This window comes from Tetrao urogallus (assembly GCF_951394365.1).
Source record: "Tetrao urogallus genome assembly, chromosome: 7".
In the NCBI taxonomy this organism is placed as follows: domain Eukaryota; kingdom Metazoa; phylum Chordata; class Aves; order Galliformes; family Phasianidae; genus Tetrao; species Tetrao urogallus.
This window is the reverse complement of record NC_136820.1, coordinates 9,272,720-9,295,000: the sequence shown is the minus strand read 5'-3', so window position 1 is coordinate 9,295,000 and position 22,281 is coordinate 9,272,720. Positions and strand designations below refer to the sequence as shown.

The window sequence follows — 22,281 nt, the reverse complement described above, 5'->3', positions numbered from 1 at the left end:
TTTGTATTACAGATTGCAGCACTGATTTCTGTACTCAGTTCCACTAGGATTTACCAGTGCACCAGTACACAGCATTACAAATATGCCTGAACTGTAAAGCAGAACATTTTCAGAGGCCTTCTTTGGTTGCTAATTTAGAATATCATTCAAGTAGCAGCAGAGCTCTACCTCTGCAGAGTAAGATTTTACTAGAAAGATAAAAATTACACATATATAACCTTTCCAATTCTATCTCTCTCTTCATACGTTTCTTCCAATTTTGATCTAATTTCTTCTTTTTCATGAAACGCCTTCAGTTCCAAAGCTCTTGTTCGTTCCATCTCCAGAGTCATTTCAAGACAGGTATTCTCTCTGATTCTGAGAGCATTTTTGGTCTCTTCTAATCTGCCAATATAAACGCATCATGAAATATTCAAAACCCAACATAAATGGCATACAGATGAATTACTCATGTCAGCTTTGGACACAGAGGCAGACTTGTAAAGGCTTTCTTTTGACAGAATTTAGCTTTCCCCAGAACTCAGTGCTAGCAGAAGGGGAAATTGCATGCCGTTGCACAACTGCTACGTTTGACATCATCTCTTAAAGCTGAGCAATGTTTTGAAGCCGCTCTTCTTTTTGGGGAAGTGGGCTGTTTCCAGTCCAGGACTCACAACTCCGCTCACGAAGCAGAAAACAGTACCTCTGCCTCCCTTAAAATAAGCTGTCTACAAAGGAAACATGCCGATACATGGCCGCAAGCCAAATATGAGGAGATTCAGCTGCTATGAGTCCCTGAAGCAATACAGATGAGCCTAAGAATAACAGGAGGAGCAGCTGCAAACTAGTTTTTATCTACTAATTCTGTATTTTATTTCTTTACTACTATCTTTCTGTGATGTGGCACACCTGAATTTCTAGCATTACTTGCACATTAGTGCAAACACAGCGTAGGAACCTGCTCATGAGTCATTTAGTTGTTCAAGCTGAAGTGCAATAGAACCCCAACAAATAGCATAAGAACATTTAGATTAAGTTTAAAATTATGTAATATTTACAGTGTTAGTAAAGAAATGAGAAGTGTTTCAGTTGCATTTGAAAAGGAATGTGCTCACATGTCACTAAGCATAGAAGTGTTCAAAACCTTATCTTGTAGATTATTTTAAACAATTCAAAATTAAGTCTCTTCTAATCTAAGCTTTGCTTATGCTTCCAGCTGTTTCAGAGCATTTCCTGATACACTTTTAGATACCTTTTGGAAAATGTCATAACAGGTGCTACCACCACCTACTGGTGAAAAAGAGCAAGAACTCAATGTTACTCAATGAATTTGTAAATTCAGGCATGGACTTGACTCCTTAAATACACATTTGTGGTATTAACGAGTTTAATACAAAGTCTCCAGTTTACTGTGTAATATTAAACTTACTCTGCTTTGATTTTCAGCATCTCCTCCATTGCTTTGTTCTGTAAAAGTGCAAAATATTAGTTATATTCATTATGTTTAAATTGCTTATATATATATATGCATTCTACTTTTTTTTTTTCCCCAAATGATTTGTCACTCACCTGATGCCAAATATCTCATTCCAGACACTACCAAAATCATCCTGTTACCCAATAATTCACATCTCTAACATTCATTATAAACTCACCTCCTGGCTATACACACATATTTCCATTTCATGCCAGCACAAATGACCCACACTCTGCCCATACACAGGACAGCAAGAGCTGGAAGTTCTGCCTGGGAGATCCATTTCAACTTCTATTGTGACATTAGCTTCCCTTTGGTGGAGCCTTGATATTAGCAAGTGATACAACCTCCACTTTCCAGCTCCATGGAGATGAGTCAGATTTAATTATCTGAATCTGGTTTTGCTTATTGTGCAACCTGATATACAGTTTACTGAAGTTTTACTGAGATAGAAATCTTATGATCTGAGCACCAGTGTCTGGAACTGGTAGAAACCACTAAAAATCAATACTTGTTTTACTGGCATGAAATAGAAGAAAACATGAGCAATACTTCAGAACAGGGAAACAGCAACCACTGCGTGAAAAGGGTAAGAGGATACCTTTGCCCGTCGTTCTTCAGCAATCTCCTCCTCTTTCTCTTGGAGCTGCTGAACATCAGTGTGTTTCTGATCACTGGAAGGTTCAAGAACAAGAAAAAATTTTTGCAAACATAGGAAACCAGTTGTAAAAACAACTGCTTATCCAGATTAAACTACTGATGCACGTAACTGTCTTGACGCATCTTGAGAACCAGAATCCTGCATCATCGTAAAACAACTCCAGAAGGGTATTAATTTTACATTCCAAGAACATCTCATTTTCCTTTGGCAGAGTACAAAGACACAGATTTTTTAACAAATTCAGGAATGAGGTAGATGTCTTATGAGTTGGTGGTGCTCACTTGCACACAGTCTGCAAAAAGGAATTCCTTCCTACTAGATCCTTGCACAGTGGTGTTGCCAACTTAAAAAGTTAGAACTTTTGTATTCAGATGACTTGGAAACTTATTTTGTTCTTTAAACATGGCACTGGATGGAAGTAAGCAAACACTAAAAAGTTAAAATAACCACTCCAAAACTACATGCCACTGGGGTCTCTTAATTCCTGTTGAGCACATTAAGTGGGAGAACTTCACTGATTAATAATGATTCCAATTTGACACAATTTTAAAAGTTTAGTGTTTTAGAAACTAAAAATCTTTGTCAGCTTACCTAACTAGGGGAATTTATTTGTTGTTTGTATCTGGTATATGTATACAGCCTCACACTGAGAGTGTGTGTGTGTGTGTGTGTGTGTGTGTGTGTGTGTGTGTGTGTGTGAAATGTGTTTTTTTTGTTTCGTTTTAAGCACTTCAACACCAACTGGAAAGGTCTGACAACTTCTGGGATAACTGCTTTTCCTTGACAAATTTTAGAACCACCCACTTCCAAAATTCAGCCACATTCAGCCAGCTTATTAGTGGCTGGAAAGAACTACATCCACCTCTGTTTGCTTACATTCATTAAAAAGCTCAGGTACAGTATAATTGATAATGGCTGAGACATTCTAGTACTAGGCTACTAGATGGCCTATACTACCTCAAAAGTAATGAGAGGAGAGTGTTCCAGCTTAGTTTTGCAGAGGTGAATACTCACCTTTCCTGGACAGCTACTCTTCCTTGCTTTAAGGTTAAATACAAGAAGAGAGCAGACACTTGGTCTCATCATGTGTTCTCATACATTCTCCAATTCAGTCCACGATCTCTGCATCTTGCTTTTTTGTGATGTGTGACACCAGTGATCAAAGCATCTTGCTTTCTAATACCAGACTGCACACGAGGTAACGACTGCCTGCTGCTATCAGCTCTTCCCACAATGTATGAAGCATGTCTCTGTTGTGAATATCCCCACTTGAAATATCTAAATCTGATTTTTCCAGAGCTCCTATAATCTTCTCTCTATTCAAACCTCAACTCCCATCAACTAAAAGCTGGGAATTGGGACTGCCTGTCCAAATTACATCTCACGGTTTCCTGTCAAGAAATCAGCAAATGAAGAACATACAAGCAATGATTTTCCCTGAAAGAAAATGGGACCAAGTAACCTATTCAACAGCTGTGTCAAAAATGAAGCCACATAATTCAGTTTTCCACAGCAATGTATGCTTATATAATATATATGTATGTATGCAACGTGTGCTGCTGGCAACATGCACTTGCAGCTCAGAAGGCCAACTGTATCCTGGGCTGCATCAAGAGAAGCATGACCAGCAGGTTGAGGGATGTGATTCTACTCCTCTACTCTGCTCTCATGAGACCTCACCTGAAGTACTGCAGCCAGTTTTGAGGCCTCAGCACAAAAAGGACATGGAGCTGTTGGAGTGTATCCAGAGGAGGGCCACAAAGCTGATCAGAGGGCTGGAGCACCTCCCCTGTGAGGACAGGCTGAGAGAGCTGGGGCTTTTCATCCCCGGCTCTGGGGGGACGTATGGGAATTGCTGAATCACAGCCTGAGCCTCTGATTGATCACCTGAGGCAAGCACTGAGTCAGCCATAGGAGCACAGGTGAAGGTAATTCAGCTGTGCTGCCGGAAGCGGTGGAGCCTGGCTGCACCTCTCCTGGACCCATTTAAGAGCTGACTGCCAGTGGGGAAGGATTTCTTCTGGAGATCCACTCTGCTGGAGTTTTGTAAATGAGCCTAGGATACAGGTAAGCTTTCTATCTATTCTCTTTTTGTTATTATAATCTGCTTTGCCTAACTCTCTTGTTTATTTTGTAATTATAGCATCTTAATATTCATTGATTATACAGGGGCCTACAGGAAAGCTGGGGAGGGATTTTTTTATAATGTCATGTAGCAACAAAATGAGGGGAAAATGGCTATAAAATGGAGGAAGGTAGACTTAGACTAGATATTAGGAAGGCATTCTTTACTGTGAGATTGGTGAAACACTGGAACAGGTTGCCCAGGGAGGTTGTGGATGCCCCTCCCTGAAAGCATTCTGAGCCAGGCTGGATGGAACTTTAAGCAATCTGGTCTAGTGGGAGATGTCCCTGCCTGTAGCATGGGGTTGGAACCAGATGATCTTAAAAGGTTCCTTCCAACACAGGCCATTCTACAATTCCATATCTGCTGAATCTGTAAGACTTCAAGTAATGTGACAATACATAATACACTGTAATAGTACTTGTATAATTATTTTAGATTCTTTTTCCTTCGTATTTCCCATGTTAAGTGCAACAAAGTCTTATAATTTATGATTTAAAGTTAGTAAGATTTAAAGTCAGTACATGATTTTCATAGAAAAGGCTGAGTCAATCTCTAAATAAGCAATACACGAGATTGTATTTCAAATAAAAACAGTATATTTCAGTTTATTGTACTTAATTGCTTCAAGTTAAGACTTCTTTTTATTTTCCTTTACCTGTTCTTGCTTAGTTTCTGAGCTTCTGTAAGTTGACTCTGTAAATTCCTGTTGTTTTCCACCAATATCTGCATCTCCAAATGTAAGCTCTCCAGTTCATGTAATTGCTCCTAAGCAAGTGAGATTGAAAACATTTCACATGAATACCAAATGGAGATTCCTGTCTGAGTAAAGTAGAAGACAAAGCTCTTTCTCCAAAAATAAGCACAGTCCTCTGGCAGAGATCTGCGTGACCTTTCAATTCACAGCTTCATTAGTAATTTGATTTAGAAGTCAGAACAGTTTCATTACTAAAGACAATGTTACCATTTGACACTCATGAAAGGAAACCACTCATTCCTTAGGGAAGGCAAGACATAGGGATTTCTCAAGCAAGTTGTCAACATTTGTTACAAGCCGAAGAGAAGACCAAGAACTGCCTTCCTGCATTAATAGACAAGCTAATAAGCAGAGCTCATTAAAATCTGAACTCTGTCTTACTGTAATCTTAAAAATTGATGACAGAGTTTAATTCATAGTACCTTCAGCCGTAGAATCTCATCATTTTTAGCTCTTCGTTCTTCATTCAGTTCATGTACAAGGTGCTCTAGAGTGATTGCAGAAGCCCTCCTATCTGCTATTTCTTGCTCATGAGTCTCTAAGATTTTTGCCAGATTCACATCAAAATTAGGGGGAGTTTTTGGACACTGGAAAGGTAAAAAGCAAAACAAAAATGGCCCAAAATAATTAATCAAGAACAGTTTTCACACAGAATCACAGACTGCCAGGGATTGGAAGGGACCTCAAAAGATCATCTAGTCCAATCCCCCAGTTTTCTCCTGTGTATTGGTGATGTGCTTTAATAGGAGAACACAGATTAACAGATCCCTGGCAGAAAACATCATCAATAATATATAAAAGCTACAAACAAGGCGGATAGGATTTGACTATTCTTAGATACACTGTATTTTCTGCTCCCACCACGGTGTAGTAAAGTTTATTAAATCCTTTTCACTGAGTTCTAATAGTCACTATAATGAAAATGTTTCTCTTAGAAATGTCATACCTGAGGAAATGTTACTGTAGATGAGTCCACGAAAAAGCTATCTATTTGCTTCATTTTGAATTCATATTCACTCTTCCTCTTCTCTAGTTCTTCTGTCATCTTGTCCAACTATTAGAAATCCCAAGTAGAATTAAATTAGCTCAGAATAGTCACAAAACATGAAATGAAACAGCAAACATATCCCTATTTTGAGCAAGGCAAATACATGTTAATATATACTATATTTGACATCACTTTCATGACTGCTTTCCACATTCACCTATTTACTGTTAATCATTTGACAGTTGCACAGGAGTGTTTTTTGGAAACAGATATATAATATATATAATGTGTAGCTAATTTGAACTTTGCAGGTGTTACTGGTCAAAACACAATCTGATACAAATATTATGCTGATAATTTTAGACAATTTCCTCAAAGAGAATATGCCAACGAGATGAAATGATTCTTTTCCAAAGTAATGTATCACCAGTAGAGTTTTTGCCAACACAGCTATGTTAATTGGCACTGTAATAGTTATGGCAATTAGAGTTAAAATCTGGATAAAGCCTTAATGTAGGTGGGCTATTGGTCTGCAAAGGTTCAAAATAATTCAGACAGCATCATACACAGAACTCAACTATCCATTACATAATGATCCTGTTTGTGGGTAAGAGCAGAAAGTAACCCCCTAGTCTGTATCACCTCAGGTTTCTCCATCATGCATACTGACTCAGATGGAAATATTTTTCTTTGAAGCTGATCTCCAGATACAATTTCCAAAATATTTAAAGGTTACTTATCCTTTGCTCAAAAGCTTTTGAACAACTGCTTTGATTCACAATAAGAAGTGTTTGTTGTTCAGGAAGGCTGTGTACAAGGTACTCCAAAATTACAGGTAAAATATTCTCCAGAAGTTACTGTCAGTCACAACCCACTCCCAAGAAGCCAATTATCACAAGATTTTCCTTGTTTTACCTGTTCTCTGAGTTCCTGGATTAAAGCTTCTTTCTCTGTTATGTCTTGCTGTGCACACTGAAGCAATGCATCATGTTTCTTAGAGGCTTCTGTCAGTCTTATCAGCTGATCGGAGGTATGATGCAATTCTTCACACAGAAGGTCCCTCTATTTTTAAGTCAGTGGATGAGAAGAAGGAAACAAAGTTATTACTCTAAAGCAGCTTCTTCAAGATGTTTTATCAATCTTAACAGCAGTGATCTAAATGCATCTGCCCTTTTCTTCCATGTTTCCTTTATGAACTCTGTCAAGCATTCACCTATAAATTTCTTACGTTGGCCAAGTTTTCCATATCCTTGATTTTGATCACAGAACTTACAGAGAATATAGCTGTGCCTAGATACCTGTGGGAGATATTTAGCATCAATTGCTGGGTTTTTTTTAAGAATAATGCATACTGAAAAATTAGATACAACTCCGTAAATAATTAACTAGAAAAAATGTAGAGAAATGCTCAGTCAGCAATTACAGCCTTTCTAATGCATTGCTGTTGTGTAGACACCTGAATTTGTTCTAGGATCTAGACTCCCATCCCCGATATGATGGGGCATCAGTATTTCCACTAAGCATGCTAATCTGGAAGAAGAAACAGTTCTTAGTATTTTAGGTACCACCTTGGATTACAACTGATGGGATTTTCCTGTTCATCAAAAAAAAAAAAAAAACCATGAACAAAGCTAATGAGTGATGTACAAAGTCCAAGAATGGGAAACTATGCTTCCATCAGTAGATAGATATGCTCCAGGATGACAGTACATTTGTCATCCTATTTTTGTTTAAAGTGGCAAAACAAAAAGTGATTCATTTGGCCAGCAACTTGGTTTAGGATTTCATAATGTTACGTTTAGGTATCGCTATTAGTGAAGATAACCTGCTTATTAAACTTAGTGAATCCATTTAAGAATGGCTTTTGAGAAGCAGGCACTGCTCTGGTGCACTTTACTGATAGGACTACACCTATGTAATACGATTGATTATCTTGTGAAAGCTGAAATTCCTTCTAAGACAGATTGGTGGTTTTGCCTGAAGGGTGTGTTTACCAGAGTAATGGGGACAGCAGTAACAGGAAAGACTAAATTAAAAAGAAAGATTATTTCAAAAAGCAAAGCTGTACTCAAATCAACCATGCAACCTAACTAAATTGCTTTCCAGCAGGTGGAGCTTTAGTTTAAAATTACGAGTAAAGAAGTCATTGAATATAGCAGCTACTGGGGAAGAGAATATTGAACATAATGTATTCTTCTACCTACTTTAATTTCTCAGCTGCATCATCTAATATTACCATTAAATTCAGCTGATGACTCCTCAGTGGCCTTAACAAAATTAAACCAGACTTTCAGCATAGGTTTCTAATGAAGTAGCTTATAAAATATTTATGTCAAGTAATGTGATAATTTAACAGAATTTGTCAGGTATCTCATTAGAAATTCCTTTAAGAGCAGCCTAACCAGCTTTATTTTGAACTGAAATGATGTCAAGTTTTACACAAGTATGTTAGGCAAAAAACACATCTGATTAATCCGTTAAATAATCATCACACCACCATAAATGTTTTTACCTCAACATTATCTGCCATTTGTCTTCTCTCCAAGGCTTCCCTCAGTTCTTCAATCTTCTTCTCCTGATCCTCTATGATTCCTTTGCTTTCTTCTTTTGCAGCCAGAACAAAATTATACTTGCACTAAGAAAAAGATTAAATTAAATTTAAAGATTTTAGGAAAGCCTGTTATAAAAGCAAGTTGGCAAATGCAGAATAAGTGTGTGCCTATCACACGTCCTTATAATAACAACTACAAAATGCTTAAAAATCTCATCTATATCAATTGCTTAAATCAGTGACTAGTTAAATTGTTCAAACAATATGTTAAAAATGAGCTGTCAGAACAATAGGAAAGTTAATACATATTAACTGCCAAAATAATTACTGATAAAGATGTGTAACCATACACAGGAATTGTTCTCACGAACATTTTGTCTTAACATGCTGATACACAGCATTTAGAGCTGTATGTCAGTGAACTGTGTCATGGGTTACAGTCTATCAGTCTGCAAGCGAAATACTTTCATAACAAAGACATAATGTTTATTAATATTCAGATAAACACTTTAGGGCTGTGTTTTTTGATGTAGGAGATAGTTATCTCAGCTACATGAAAATTAACTTCCTCGCCAATAAATTTACAATTCTGCTTCAGTTGCTCATGTCTGAAATCACCATTTTCTGAGAAAATCTAAATGTGACTGTCAGCTGAGTGCAGTTTACAGGATGTGAATAGGTCCCCTTAGAGACACTGCTCTTTACCCACCACGTGGAAAGAGTTCAGTTTGCAAGACAGCCTTAGGCATAAAATGTTCAGAAGATTTCAACATGTCAAAACAAAGAAGTTTCTTTCTAAAACACTACAGCAAGTTATGCTGTTTGAGACCCATGATAAGACATGTCATTGCCTTCCATTTCTGAGAAACGACACCACGTCCTTCAAAATGACAGAACATACATTTATATCCTCCAGCTCTCTTGTTAGCCCATCTATGGATTCAGTTTTATGATTAATTGAAGACCTCAACTCCTGGATCTGTCTCATTAAGTCAGTTACAACTTCCTGCAACATAAAAAAAAAAAAAAGGTTAATCTGGAGACATTTTTTCTTACATTAAAAATAAAATACATGTATATATTATTTATGCATGTATTTTATACACACATGCTTCTCATTCTGAACTTGCTTTGGTGGATAATCTGTCAATACCAAAATTCAAACAAATTTCAAATTTGAAAATGAGGCTCCAAAATACACACGTAAATGAGTAACAGGAAATAAGTTCTTGAAGTTTTGTTTTTGCCTATGCAGTTATATAAAGTATTAAATAATCTGCTGTGTTTATTATAAGAGACTTATACCCAGGCTGTGATGTGCTTCTCACTGTACTGTAGCTTAAGGTTACGTTATTTGTTTATTTTTATTTGTAAAGTAAAAAGATGCATTCAAGAAACACCACTCACCACCAATACCAGACTCTTCTGATCTCTAATTTTTATTTTTTTTAGCATGGAAAACCTTTAAGTGTATAATATGTGTATCTTCTAGTAAGAGCTTGAGTAATAAAAGCACTACTGCTTTACATACAGCATAAATAGTTGTGCTGTGGGAGCTTCTGCAATTTGTGCTTTCAAAACCCAAAGCCATCTTTTCAGCAGGGGATCTGTGCATCATTTCCACATAGGATGCTTCGTCCAGCAGAGAGCTTTAACCTTTGCTCTCTTTTTTCCCCCTTTAGTTATTTCATTTTCCCCGAATGCAGATTAATTTCCTGCCACCCCACAGGCTCAATGCCAGTAAGTGGTAGGACGTATTTTACCTAAATATACAGCCAGAATTGCCTACAATCACAGAATTACCAAGTATAATAGAAAGGTTCTGAGCTTTTAAAACAGAGCATAGAGCTACCTGCAAAGCTAGGTAGCAGTACCAGAAATAAACACAAACCTTATCTGCATCATTTGTCTTCTTCAAAGAAACAACCATCTCTTCGGCAGCAGCCAACTCCTGCTCTAATTTCTGCAGCTTTTCATCCTAGAAGAAATAATATTATGAAGAGACTTAGTTACTTTTGAAACACACTTTAAGCACAAAGCCAGGAATAAAAAATGTGAGAAACTAAGCTGTTTACCTTAGCAGAAAAGTTAAGAGTAGCTTAACAATCTAAAATTTGAGAACTCTAAATTTATTTTGCTGATAATCTAACGAACAGTCAGCTCTCCAACAGACTTGCTATTAACATACACAGATATCCATCAAAATTGACTTAGTCGTTCAGTTCTGCTGTTGTACCTGCTGTTCACATCGTGTCAGCATTTCAGATGACGGTTTCTCCACTTGTGCTTTTTCAAGTACTTTCAAGAGCTCTCTGCAGAAAAGAAAAAAATATCTCTCATGGGAAATATAATTGCAACAGAGAGCTTTTACAAGAATCAAGTCATGTATGGTTATTCTCATCTGCACTTAGTTAAAGAAGTTTGGAAAAAAAAAAAACCTAAGTACTTTTCATTATCATACAGGACTAATAGTTAAGTTACCAGACAAATTTACCTTCAATGTGAAGAACTTTACTGGCAATGAAAATTTGCAATGTTAATTGGAATGAAAATACCTCATTTTTACATAGTTTGGATAAAACCTAGCATAGGGCAAAACCAATGAAGTTAGATGAAGATAAAGGACACAAGGATGTAAAACTCACTTTGAATTTTCTTTGTCTTCTTGTAATTGTAATCTTAGCTTCTGATTATGTTCTTTTTCTACTTCCAGGAGTTTTAGTAGGTTCTAGAACACAGAAATATTTCTCATTATAAGAAGTTAAAAGAAGGCTTTTAGAATAACTTAAAATTCTAAACAACTAATAAAAAATAACTAGGGAAAAAAAAAACCCACAGAACCCTAATTGGAAAGATGTTCAGAATTGGTCCAGGAAAAGGCTAAAGTAAAGACTTAGTTACGATTAGGAATCAGCTCTTCTCATTTGCCACTGATAATAATACCCTATGGCTGTAATGTTCCTCAATATCCACATTATTAAAGGAGAAATAAGAATTTTCCAGTATAGATTAATAGAAGAAAGGAGAAGTTGTTTCCAATTTTAAGCAGCAATTCAAGATGTTTCACCAAGAGTAATTTAAAATCACGTTTTTTCAATCTGTTAGTATTCCTTTTGACACCCAAAGAGAAATGTTACAGCAAACTTGCTGAGTAGGCAAACAGCACACACTGCAGAAAACCAGGAAATATCATTTACAAAAGCCCTTGAGCAACCTTATTGCTGTTTTGCAGTCACTGCAGTCTGATGGTCTGTCAAGGACAGCATCAACTAAACTGCAGGACAACAACTCCCCACAAGAATCCTAAAACATTTGAACAAAATTACATCCACTAGACAAAGCAAATTCTTTTTTCCAAGAAGGGATGCACAAACTCATTTTAGCTAGCACTGCGACAGACTGCTGTTTAGATGTCAGGGTTCTTTTCCCAAAACAGTTTCTTATCCTTTTACTAACTGACCTATTTCCTTTAAAATTCCCAGAGGAATTTATTCAGCCAAAAAATCTGCTACTACATCGTGGTATTGGATCACAATGATCAATCATTGTATCATTGAAATGCTATCAAATGTAGCATTTGCTACAATCTTGTCCTATTTTTTTTTTTTTTTTAAAGAAAACCCTTTGGTTCTGCCTGTGTGAGAATGCTAGGAAGCCTATTATTACTGTGGAAGCTATTATTGGTGATATCACAACAGGAATTAGGTAATTTGGCTAGATCAGTAACTGTATAACATAGTCTTCTAAGAGCTTTTTCTTACGCAGAGCTCAGTTTTCATTGCTTCAGTTTCTTGTTGTCTGTCTTCAAGCTGTTGCTTCAGCTGATCTGTCTCAAACTTTGTCACTTCTTGCAAATTGTCATAGTCATCTTGAAGGCTTGCTTTTTCTTCAAGATTCTTTTCATATTCTAACCTTTATTTAAAAAGGAAAACAACAACACCCACAGTGTTAACAGCTTGTTTCATTATAAAAACATTCCAACCAATTGTATTTTACAAGCTTCAGTGAATCCACAAAGTACAGTTATTTTCAAAACAAGTGACTGTGACAGAGCTTCTTTTTAAACCCCATATTTATAAAATAGGAAATTTAGATGGCACCAGCAGAGAAGGCAGAATGCTACTTCTGATCCCTAGAAATAATTCATTTTTTTGCTAAACTCTATAGAAATTTCAGTCACCTAATCTTGATATCAGTGTTCAGACGTGTTTTTGTGTTTTTTTTTTTGTTTTTCCAACAGCTGGACAAAGAACTCTGTGGTTATTAGAACAGTTCCAACTTCAACAGCCAAGCTTTGGTTTCTTTTTTGGTTGTTGTTTCTTTCTTTCTGTTTGTATTTTTAGATCAGCATCATTCTGTCAGCTGCATCATGTGAACAGGTAGTGGAATGAGAGTTAATTTTTAAGACTTGGTTTAAAAAAAAACCCACTCTACTTATTTTAAGCTTCTGGATATCCCCTACTAAATGGGAAAATGCTGTAAGAAAACTAAAATTAAGGAAGCCTATTTAATTATCTTCCTGCTAATTTCATCATGTTCCACCCTGCATTTGAAAAGAATTGGGGAAAAACAAAAAAAAAGGGAAAGAACATTTAAAGTTGCTTTTTGTGTGTCTAAGAAATGCAAAGTACAAGCTTGCAGACAGAAGATGCATTCAGGAGGAAGGTTAAGACATTTTACCAAACTGCCAACATACCTGACACTGTCCAGCTTGAACTGTACATCCATATGTCTGTCAGAAAGCTGACTCATTTCCTTCTCTTGCTTTTCCCTAAAGGCTCTATATTCCTGTTTTACAGCAGACAGCTCCCTGTCTGCAGACTGCAGGACAATGCGTAGGTCATAGACTTCACTTGTTAATACTATAAAAAAAAAAGTGAAAAGTCAATAATTGATTTTGAAAAAGGCAGAATCAACCAAATTCCATCAGAAATCACTGTACTTCCTTACACTGCCGAAGGATTTCCCTTTATTTTTGGATCACATTTTCTTTTAAAAATACTGCATCCTGTACTGTATTCATATCAGAATGAATAGAGAACACTCATCAAAACTGCATACTGCAGAAGACTGAGCAAAGAAAAGGCTATTCTGCAGCTATTAGAGATTTATTTTAAATCAAACCTGTGTGACATTTGAAATCTTAAACCAAATTAGTTACTCAGCATGTACTGCTGTTGATTTGTAACATGAAGACAACCTCAAAACTTCACTTGGAATTTCAGTGTTCCACAGACTTACTATCAGCCTTGCTTTGAGCATCCTGAAATTGCTTTTCAAGCAGTTTTATCTGCTCAAGTAGTTCCTCACGCTCCTTACTCCAGTCATTCCTTTCAGATGAAAGAAGCTGGAGAGGTAGAAAAAATTTAAATGAAAATAAACATAGCAGGTTAAGTCACAGAGCTGTAACAACGTTTTAGAATTGCTCATTAGCTGATCATAAATACAATTTGATGCAGGTGAATCTGAAATCAATAGAAGTTCAAGAAAAAATACTTCAATATAAGTGAAGAAGCTACTTTTTCTAAAGGGAAAAAGATCATTTAAAAGTAATGCACAGCTTGAGAGCTGAAGTCTACTCTAAAACAGGTTTATCAGATAAAGGACTACAAGCCTTGTTTTTCCTTTTCGTATTAGATTAAGGAAGACTTGTAAATATTCCGTATATAAATGACTTTTCAGCTCATTTCCAACTGAGGAAAGCAATATATTCAGCATTCTGAAGTTCAAAATTTTGGTGACTCCTTTCTGTTTCTTCAGAAATAATGAAGTTGGCCAAAAACAAGCACTGACATCCTGATTGTCTATTTGCTTATGTTTTAGCTTAAGATCCAGCAGGCTCAGAATTATGACCTATTTATTAATTATTTTTAAGCTGTGCTGCTATTTTAATTGTAGTTCCTGCCTTTTTGTACAGTTATGATGCTACTATATTTTTTTTCAAAAGTCAAAATGCAAGTAATGCTTCTGACCTCACTAAAAGACAGTAGCTTCAGTGTGGTCCACTGATAGATATGGTCCACATAGATACCACTCAAGCATAAACCTTTATTGTACTGATTTCTCACCTCCTGTACTTGTGCAGAATGATGTTCCAGTTTATTAATATGTTGCTGGAGTTTTATATTTTTGCTTTCCTCTTCATCCAGCTTTGTCTGCATTGTGCTCAGTTGTTCCTGTGACACAAAAGAAATTAACAATTAGAGCATTCATCTTTCAGTTACTCTTAAGGGCCATATGTTAGTGTGTGCATATTAAATACAAAGTTTTTTTTAATGACCCGAATGAACAGTAAAAAGAACATCCAAAAATCAACTGGTAACTTCAGTAGTTGATTTCTCCTATTGCCAACTAGACTGCCAGAGCACAAGAAAATCCATCTGTGAGAACAAGGACCAAATCATATAAGCTCTTACATGTGTGTTTCATTCTCAGATGCGCATTCATCTTAGAGATCTAAGACTTAAAAATGACATTATTCAAAATATTGACTAGATGCATTTCTTTTTGTCTGTTCACAAAGTTTTGCCTGTCATGCATGCTGGTTTGATTTTGTCTATTTTACAAGCACCAAAATTAGTTCCATTTCTAGAGAATACTTCAGATAACAATGTAACACTCTTCTATGGCAAGCAATATTTGGCAGGTTTCTTCAAATAATGCAGTATTTTACATTGTGCTTGGGGTTTGTTCCAAACATAGTCACTTCACACTTATCAGGAAGATTCTTTAGATAGGAGTTACCAGGCTAGAACAGTAAAAGGTTAAGTATCCTGCTTATCTCAAATCACAGTTTAGGAAATGGCTATGCATTTTTTTCCTACATAACAGCTATTAGCAAATTTCAGCTTCATCTAGGATTAAGATATACAACTCCCAAATCCCTTTCAATACTTTCAATGTAATCCCTCTTAAGTACATTGTGTAATTAGACAACATTTCAGTGATAGCTTAAGTATTCATCACATGGTTTAGTTTCCTACGCTCATCAAAATATATTTGGTGGGGGAGTTACTTCATGCCCAAACTTGCTTTATTATGAAGTTACTCACTTCCACTTTTTGTTTCAAACACTCACCTGTGCCACCTTGAGCTCCTCTGCAATGGCCTCGTATGCTTGTTCATTCATCTCTGGGGGAACAGGCTCTTTAAAAATGTCATCCATCGTCTCTTTGCAACACTCAAAATCTTCACAGTGAAAATCTGAGATCTCTGGGCTTATCCGTGGCACGAGGCGAGACCTCAGCTGGTACGCTTTTGTTGGAGTAGTTATGTTCTGTTATGGGGATTTCATAACAATCCTTATTTTAACTGCAGTAAGTAATTAAGCTTTCTCTAGTGTTGCATATATATAACTGCTCAAAGTCACTTAGTTCTAAACCACTACACTTTCAGATTTGTCACCTGATTAGAGCAGGAAATAACTAAGGAAATAGTTCAGAACAAAAAGCAGCACTCCTAGTTTATCATGTATAGATTACTGTAGTGAGGCTAAGGTATCCTAGAAATGAATCACATTGATTGTTCTTGCCAATGTTCTCACATGACTTAGAATTAAGTACACCTGGCTTTAAAGAAATTATACCTTAAGAGTTTCTCTGTGCAGCTTATGCAACTGAGACACTTCTCGGCGTTTGTGTGCTTTGGTCGCTTCCAAAATGTTTTCAAGGTGCTGGTTTGCTTTCTGTAAGGACTGAAGTTCTGATTCCAGTTCCATATGCTTTTTCCTGTTTAGAAAGCATTTTAATACAAAAAATACAAATACAGAGTCAAAAACTCTTGATGAATATGCTTCCGTAAGTAAGAATTAGCTGCAGCATTGCCAACGAGCATCATACTGAAACTGTACTCTTGGGCAAAGATGGAAGTACTTTTTTTTTTTTTTCTTTGAGAAGAAAGTCATCACTGCTTTATGTTGTGTTAAAAGAATAAATTGAAAAGCTAAGAAGTTTATTTGTGCTTTCATAACGAAGAAGACAGATGGGTAACTAAACTTGTCAGAAAAAATCCATTACACGGTAGGAAGTAAGCTGAGCACTCTGCAATTCCTTTTACGAGGAAGCGATATCACCCCCACCAAGATGGTTTTAAGCTTTAAAAATGTTATCCAGTTATACAAGAAGTCTGAACTGGTGCTTGCCAGGATTAAAGAAAATCCTTTAAAGATTTTTTTTTTTTCCCTCTGGAAATGCTACTCTTTTAAGATTATTTTGCCTTACAGAAACACTTCAACTCAAATCCAACAGTTGAACAGAAATTTAGGAATAATTTTCATTAGGTATTTTGCAGACCTACAAGGTATTACTGTGACTGTTGGCCTTACTGACGTGATTGTAAGGTCAAAGTGTACAGACAAAAGGAAACGTGCTATTTCATCTTTTGGCAGTTTAATGCTGCAACTTTGCATGTAATATGAGTTTGTGCAACGAAACAGAGGGAACAAAGTAGAACTTCAGTTCTGACTGCTAAGAGACAGCAGAAAAATTAACAGATTGTTTTTTGCAAAATTGTTAAGTGTTGCTCTGTTTATTCAGTTGCAGCACAAAGTCATCACTTGCATGCAAAATAAAGCATCCAGTTACTCCAAAACTGGAACCAAGTTTAACATTTAGTAAGTCCAGAGGTCTCAACTCCATTGAGTTCAAAAATACACTGTGTGACTTCACCAGCTAAACTGCCTGAAATTTCTAACAAAAACCATGTATGTACTATAAAGAAATCAAGACATGCATAAAACTCTGAATACAAAAGATAAAAATATATTGCACAGGCAGGAAAATGAACTGATGTGAAGTTATGAATAAATGTTATGTTAATATGTTAATATAAAAGTCATGAATAAATCTGTAATCAGTGATACTGGACAACAGATGCACTGCTGAATTGATACTCAGTAGATTGTTACATTATGCTATACAAAGGTCATAGGATTTACCACACTCAAATCTAAATGTAATTTGTACAATTGTCTGAATGCACAGAGTGCATATTATAAAGCTGCTTTGCAAAAAAATCAAAACAACTGAAAAGGTTAATTCTAGAAGCACCAAGTTGAAAATCAGTTCTAGGTCATTGCAAAACAGCGTTAGACACAAGATGAAAAACAAGAAGGTCAGGTCTCTCTTGCTTTCCAGTTTGATATTACGTTCTCTGAACTCAGTTTTCTTGTGTCTTGCATCAGATCCTGTAGTCACAGGATCTGAATTTTTCAGAAACAGAACTGATCAAGATAAGCCATGTATTATTCACTGGAATGTAAATATATATATTTATAAAAACAAAAAAATCTGAAAGCATTATGCAGGCCTTTCATCTTGTGGTGACTTCAAGACAAAAACTAACAGTAAACTTTTTCCTGTGTCAGTAAGAGACCCATATCTCATGTTCAGATGTCACAGCAAATGGACATTAATGAACTACTGACACCATCCCTTTGTTCCAGTTTGAATTAAAACTTCTCCAGTAACAAATCTCAGGATGGTGGTTTTATCACCTTCTAAAAAATATTTCAAGTGGAGATGAATATTAACAGATTAGTAAAAACTTTCTGGAATGCTTGGATTCTACATTTATAATGACTTCCACCTGCAACCTTGCAGAAGTTATGTGAAAGTCTTGTAGCACTAAAATACAACAAGCAAAAAAATCTCTCCCACTCCTGAAAAGCAATCAGGCACTGGTTCCTGTCACTGTTTCCACCCATAGTATTTCAGTTACCGTAAACACTTCCTCAACACAGTGACTAAGCCAAGATCCTTGTTCCAAGAGGCAGGTGACTTGAGGTGATTCAAAGACATGTGCAAAACTGGCATGTTGTGAAGCGTAATTTTGCCTCTTAGCACAAGGAAAAGCTTTTGGAAAGACAATGCATCTGAAAGTATGTCTGTGCTGCAGTGATTGCTTTACAGGTGTGTGTGTCTGGGAGTAACTAAGCTGACTGGAACAGGTTCTGTGCGTATATCATCTTTCTGAAACTTTTATACAAAGAATACGTTCTTATATATCCAGGATCTGAATCTCACTTTAAAAAAGAAAAGTAATTAAAAGCATTTAACTGAAGACATTTCTATACTGTTTTGTCTCACTTGGTTAGCTCTTTAAATTCTTCATATTCTTGTTTTGAACTCGCCAGTTCACTCTGAGTTTGTAGCAGGCGTGCTTTCAGCTTCTCAACAGATGCCAGAGAGTTGCCTTCGGCTAATGTGGTGCTAGAATAGACGTGCTGACCTAAAGAACAAGAACAGCCCCTCTGAAATCGCAGAGTACCCCAAATACCTTAACTTTTACCCAAATGCAAGCATTCATCTGCAGACTTTTGAACACGGCAACAGTGATTGAACAAAACAGGTATCAGCTACAGCCCAAGTGACAACCACTAGAATAATAAACATTACTAGAGCTCCCATGATAGAGATAAGGAAACAGAATAAGATTAGCGATGGTATGCACAAGATTAAAATGAATCCAAATACCCTACAGCTGTCCTGGCAAGAAGGCCAACACAAACAAAGCGAATTAAACCTGTTTTATTCAAGTCTTCAAGTATCACTGTGAGAAAAGAAAAAAAACCCACACATCAAGACATTTCCAGCACTACTCTGCACAAAACAGAAATGCAGTAAGCTTATTTAGCTCAAACACTTCAGCATATTTTTACCTCCAGTATTTTTCTCTGTGGCTGAAGCTTGCAAAAAAGCCTTTTCTAGTTCTGCAACAGTCTGAGCGTCAACTTCCTGGGCTTTTTTCACTGATTGTAGAGAACGAAGTCTTTTATTCTCCTCTCTGAGGTTATGATTCTCCATGGCATACTTGGCAATTCGTGGGTGTTGTTCCATCTGTGATAAGCATTATTTTTTTTCAACAGTTTTTATTTTACAGACAACATTACAACACTGTACATATCTAATAATGCCTGACCTGATTTCTGTACTAGAATTTTTCCCCATCCTCTCAGTTAAAGCTCAGTTACGAGACTCGGACTGATTCAAGCTAGTTTTCTTATACAATTGCTACTCCTTTCCCTAACTATTGAAATATTCTTGCACTTGGAATAAGCTATTTTTAAAGATCTATCTTCTCTTTAGTTTCTTTGTTCTCCAGAGCTGCCTCACAAATAATATCCATCAATAATCTGAAGTCTCCTTTCCTCAAGCAAAACCCCAGGTTGGCCCATCTAACATCTACATTATTTTCACTGAGACACCTCCTGCATTATTTGCACCCTGCTGTCTTGTTCTTTCAGCAGATGTCAGGAGGGTTCTTCCTCAGAATGAGTATTTGTGATCTCACTGAGTCACTTAGAGCAGACTGGGTCCTCTACTACCTAACTTCAATAGTAGTGCCTGCAGCGTACTCCCACCACAACATCTCCCTTACTAGACTCGCTTATGCAAACACTCAGGCTCTTAAACCCACCCATAGCACCCTCCAATGGAGAGATGGAAGGTGCTATGGTTTTTGAGATACTTCTTTACATAAAGAGGCAACATTTTATGTCCCCTTTTTTCCTGTCTTTCCCAGACTGGTTGAATCCATCCATCTCACAACTCTATCAAGTGAGCCATTCTCACAAAACATATTTTTTCTAAAAAGGAAAAAAAAAAGCCAACCACAAGACTTGCCTGTTCTCTGAGTGTCTGCAATTCCTCCCTCAATTCACTGAGGAGATCTTCTTGCTCTTTTGGCAATAAACTTCCACCAGCTTCTTTATGCAATCTCTCCAAGCGAACAATATGGTCTTCACGAAATTTGACTATCATTTTATTGGACTGAATGAATTTCTCCTTCTTGGCACACAAGTCTTCTAGTTGAGCAATTCTTTCTAGTAAATTCTTAGAAAGTACATACATAGATTAATGAAAAAATGAGTTACATCAGATTAATTTAAGGTTTAAACATCACCTACATATGTAGGCACATGAATCATGCAAAACTCAGCTCATGATAATTTCTAGAAATATATAAACTATCATTCGTTTGGAGCAGATCTGTTCAGAGCAACAGCTCACACCCAAAACTCAAATTCCACACTATGTGAATTGAAAAAGTTTACTTAGAAGAAGCTCCAATGTGATTCTGTGGACTAAATATTCACAGACAGGGAAGCACATCATGTGCACTCCTAGAACATCTCTTTTAGTTAGTTTCTTCCAAAAACAATCCATTTTTAATGATCCAGCACTGCACCATGACATGAACTAGAGCACAGCAAAAATGAATGACTGGCAGGTTTGCATCAAAAACACAATGTTGATCCAAATGCTCTGAGATGCCCTTAAAACTAAGTGAAACAGAAGTTTGTTTTCCTGTTCAAATTTTTTAATGAAAAAAAGAAAAAAAATCACATCCTAAACTTAATCATATTAGGAAAGCTTATAGCTTGTTTGAATTTGAGATGAAAGATTTTATCTCAAATGCTCTTTGACGCGTTTCCTTGTTACTGAAGCTTATAAGCTTTGGACAGAGTATTTTTATTCAAAAAATAAAACATAAATATCAATTGATTTCAGTATGCTCACTGGTCTTCTACAAGAGAGTACTGTAGAATGCACTTAGGAATACCTCTGCTTTCTTACCTTCTTCTCACATTCTGATTTCTCCCAGAACAACATTGCTTCAATAAAGTTGTTAATGTAATTTATATTTTTTTTCTCCTTTTCAGCAGCATCTGCAGGGCAAGAACCAAATGCCAAGTGTATTAAAATGTCACTTAATCACATACACATATAACATGACAGCATGTTCAAACAACATAATTCCTCTACAAAGATCATGTTGATACGCAGAGTAAAGAAGTTTAGACTGTAATTCTTAGCCATCTGTGCGTGCTTATAGGGACCAGAACCCCTGCACATAATTTTATAATTAGCAATACTGTTCAACAACTTTATAATTAACTTTTATTAAATAATCAGTTTGTTCAAATGAGTATATCTAATAAAATGTAAAAACCCTACAAAATGAGCTTGATAACGTATTACTCACGTTTTTATTGTAGTTTGCACATATTAAAAATACACAAACTGCTTTATAAGGAAATTCAGAAAAATAAACATGAATTAAGTGGACAGTTAGTAACTTAAATTGGAAGTAAAGTGTTCACACAAGGACTTAAATGGACTTAACTAATCAACTTCAGAAACTGAAAACAGCTTTCATTCAGGCAAGTCTACTCAGTTACAAATACTACCTTATAGTCAATTAATAGACAAAAACAATGTCATTATGTTCATAAAGTTTGTAGTAAGCAGATTTTGCATTTTTGTGTGATCAAGTATTACAAACATCACGATTTATCTGTATAGAGCAAATACACCTTTTATAATATTAGCTATCTCATAAAAGCTCCCTTCAGTGTTTAAGCATTATCACTTGCTTTCCTCAAGAACTCTGTCACAAGTCTAACAACATTTTTGAGCCCTCCATCAGTACCCTGGGTTCAACAGATTTGGTGCCCCCACAATCACTGACTTTTTACAATTTAAATGCATATTCTTGTGGAGAAGTCTTTTTTTCCCTTAGTAAAACTCAACCACAGATGGTTTGTATTATGCAAATCTTCCTAACCTTTGTGGTATCTTTTGAAACTGGATCTATTTCTTGTCAAAGTCAGAGACGAGGCCAGAGAGAAGGAGAGCAAAGCAGGCGTTACAAGATAACTTTATTGCCTTGTAATCAAAACATGATATAGGTAGCTTATTTCCATGAAGAAAAGTATTGCAGCTATAACCATCTAGTGATAAA

At 36.2% G+C, this 22,281-nt stretch overlaps 1 protein-coding gene across 1 annotated transcript in view; it reads right to left on the bottom strand.

Moving 5' to 3' along the window:
- The window catches only part of KIF15 (kinesin family member 15), a gene marked incomplete at both ends in the record, with an annotated part of 33,387 nt that overhangs the window by 735 nt on the left and 10,371 nt on the right, over positions 1-22,281 (bottom strand). The window contains 22 exons of the mRNA XM_079538368.1: positions 219-384; positions 1,409-1,446; positions 2,058-2,130; positions 4,901-5,010; positions 5,422-5,586; positions 5,946-6,053; positions 6,903-7,049; positions 8,500-8,622; positions 9,440-9,544; positions 10,430-10,516; positions 10,775-10,850; positions 11,184-11,266; positions 12,300-12,450; positions 13,235-13,400; positions 13,780-13,885; positions 14,607-14,714; positions 15,617-15,814; positions 16,124-16,265; positions 18,624-18,765; positions 19,196-19,373; positions 20,160-20,369; positions 21,114-21,205. Coding sequence (XP_079394494.1) covers positions 219-384; positions 1,409-1,446; positions 2,058-2,130; positions 4,901-5,010; positions 5,422-5,586; positions 5,946-6,053; positions 6,903-7,049; positions 8,500-8,622; positions 9,440-9,544; positions 10,430-10,516; positions 10,775-10,850; positions 11,184-11,266; positions 12,300-12,450; positions 13,235-13,400; positions 13,780-13,885; positions 14,607-14,714; positions 15,617-15,814; positions 16,124-16,265; positions 18,624-18,765; positions 19,196-19,373; positions 20,160-20,369; positions 21,114-21,205 — 2,774 coding nt within the window. The remainder of the gene's footprint in view (positions 1-218; positions 385-1,408; positions 1,447-2,057; positions 2,131-4,900; positions 5,011-5,421; positions 5,587-5,945; positions 6,054-6,902; positions 7,050-8,499; positions 8,623-9,439; positions 9,545-10,429; positions 10,517-10,774; positions 10,851-11,183; positions 11,267-12,299; positions 12,451-13,234; positions 13,401-13,779; positions 13,886-14,606; positions 14,715-15,616; positions 15,815-16,123; positions 16,266-18,623; positions 18,766-19,195; positions 19,374-20,159; positions 20,370-21,113; positions 21,206-22,281) is intronic.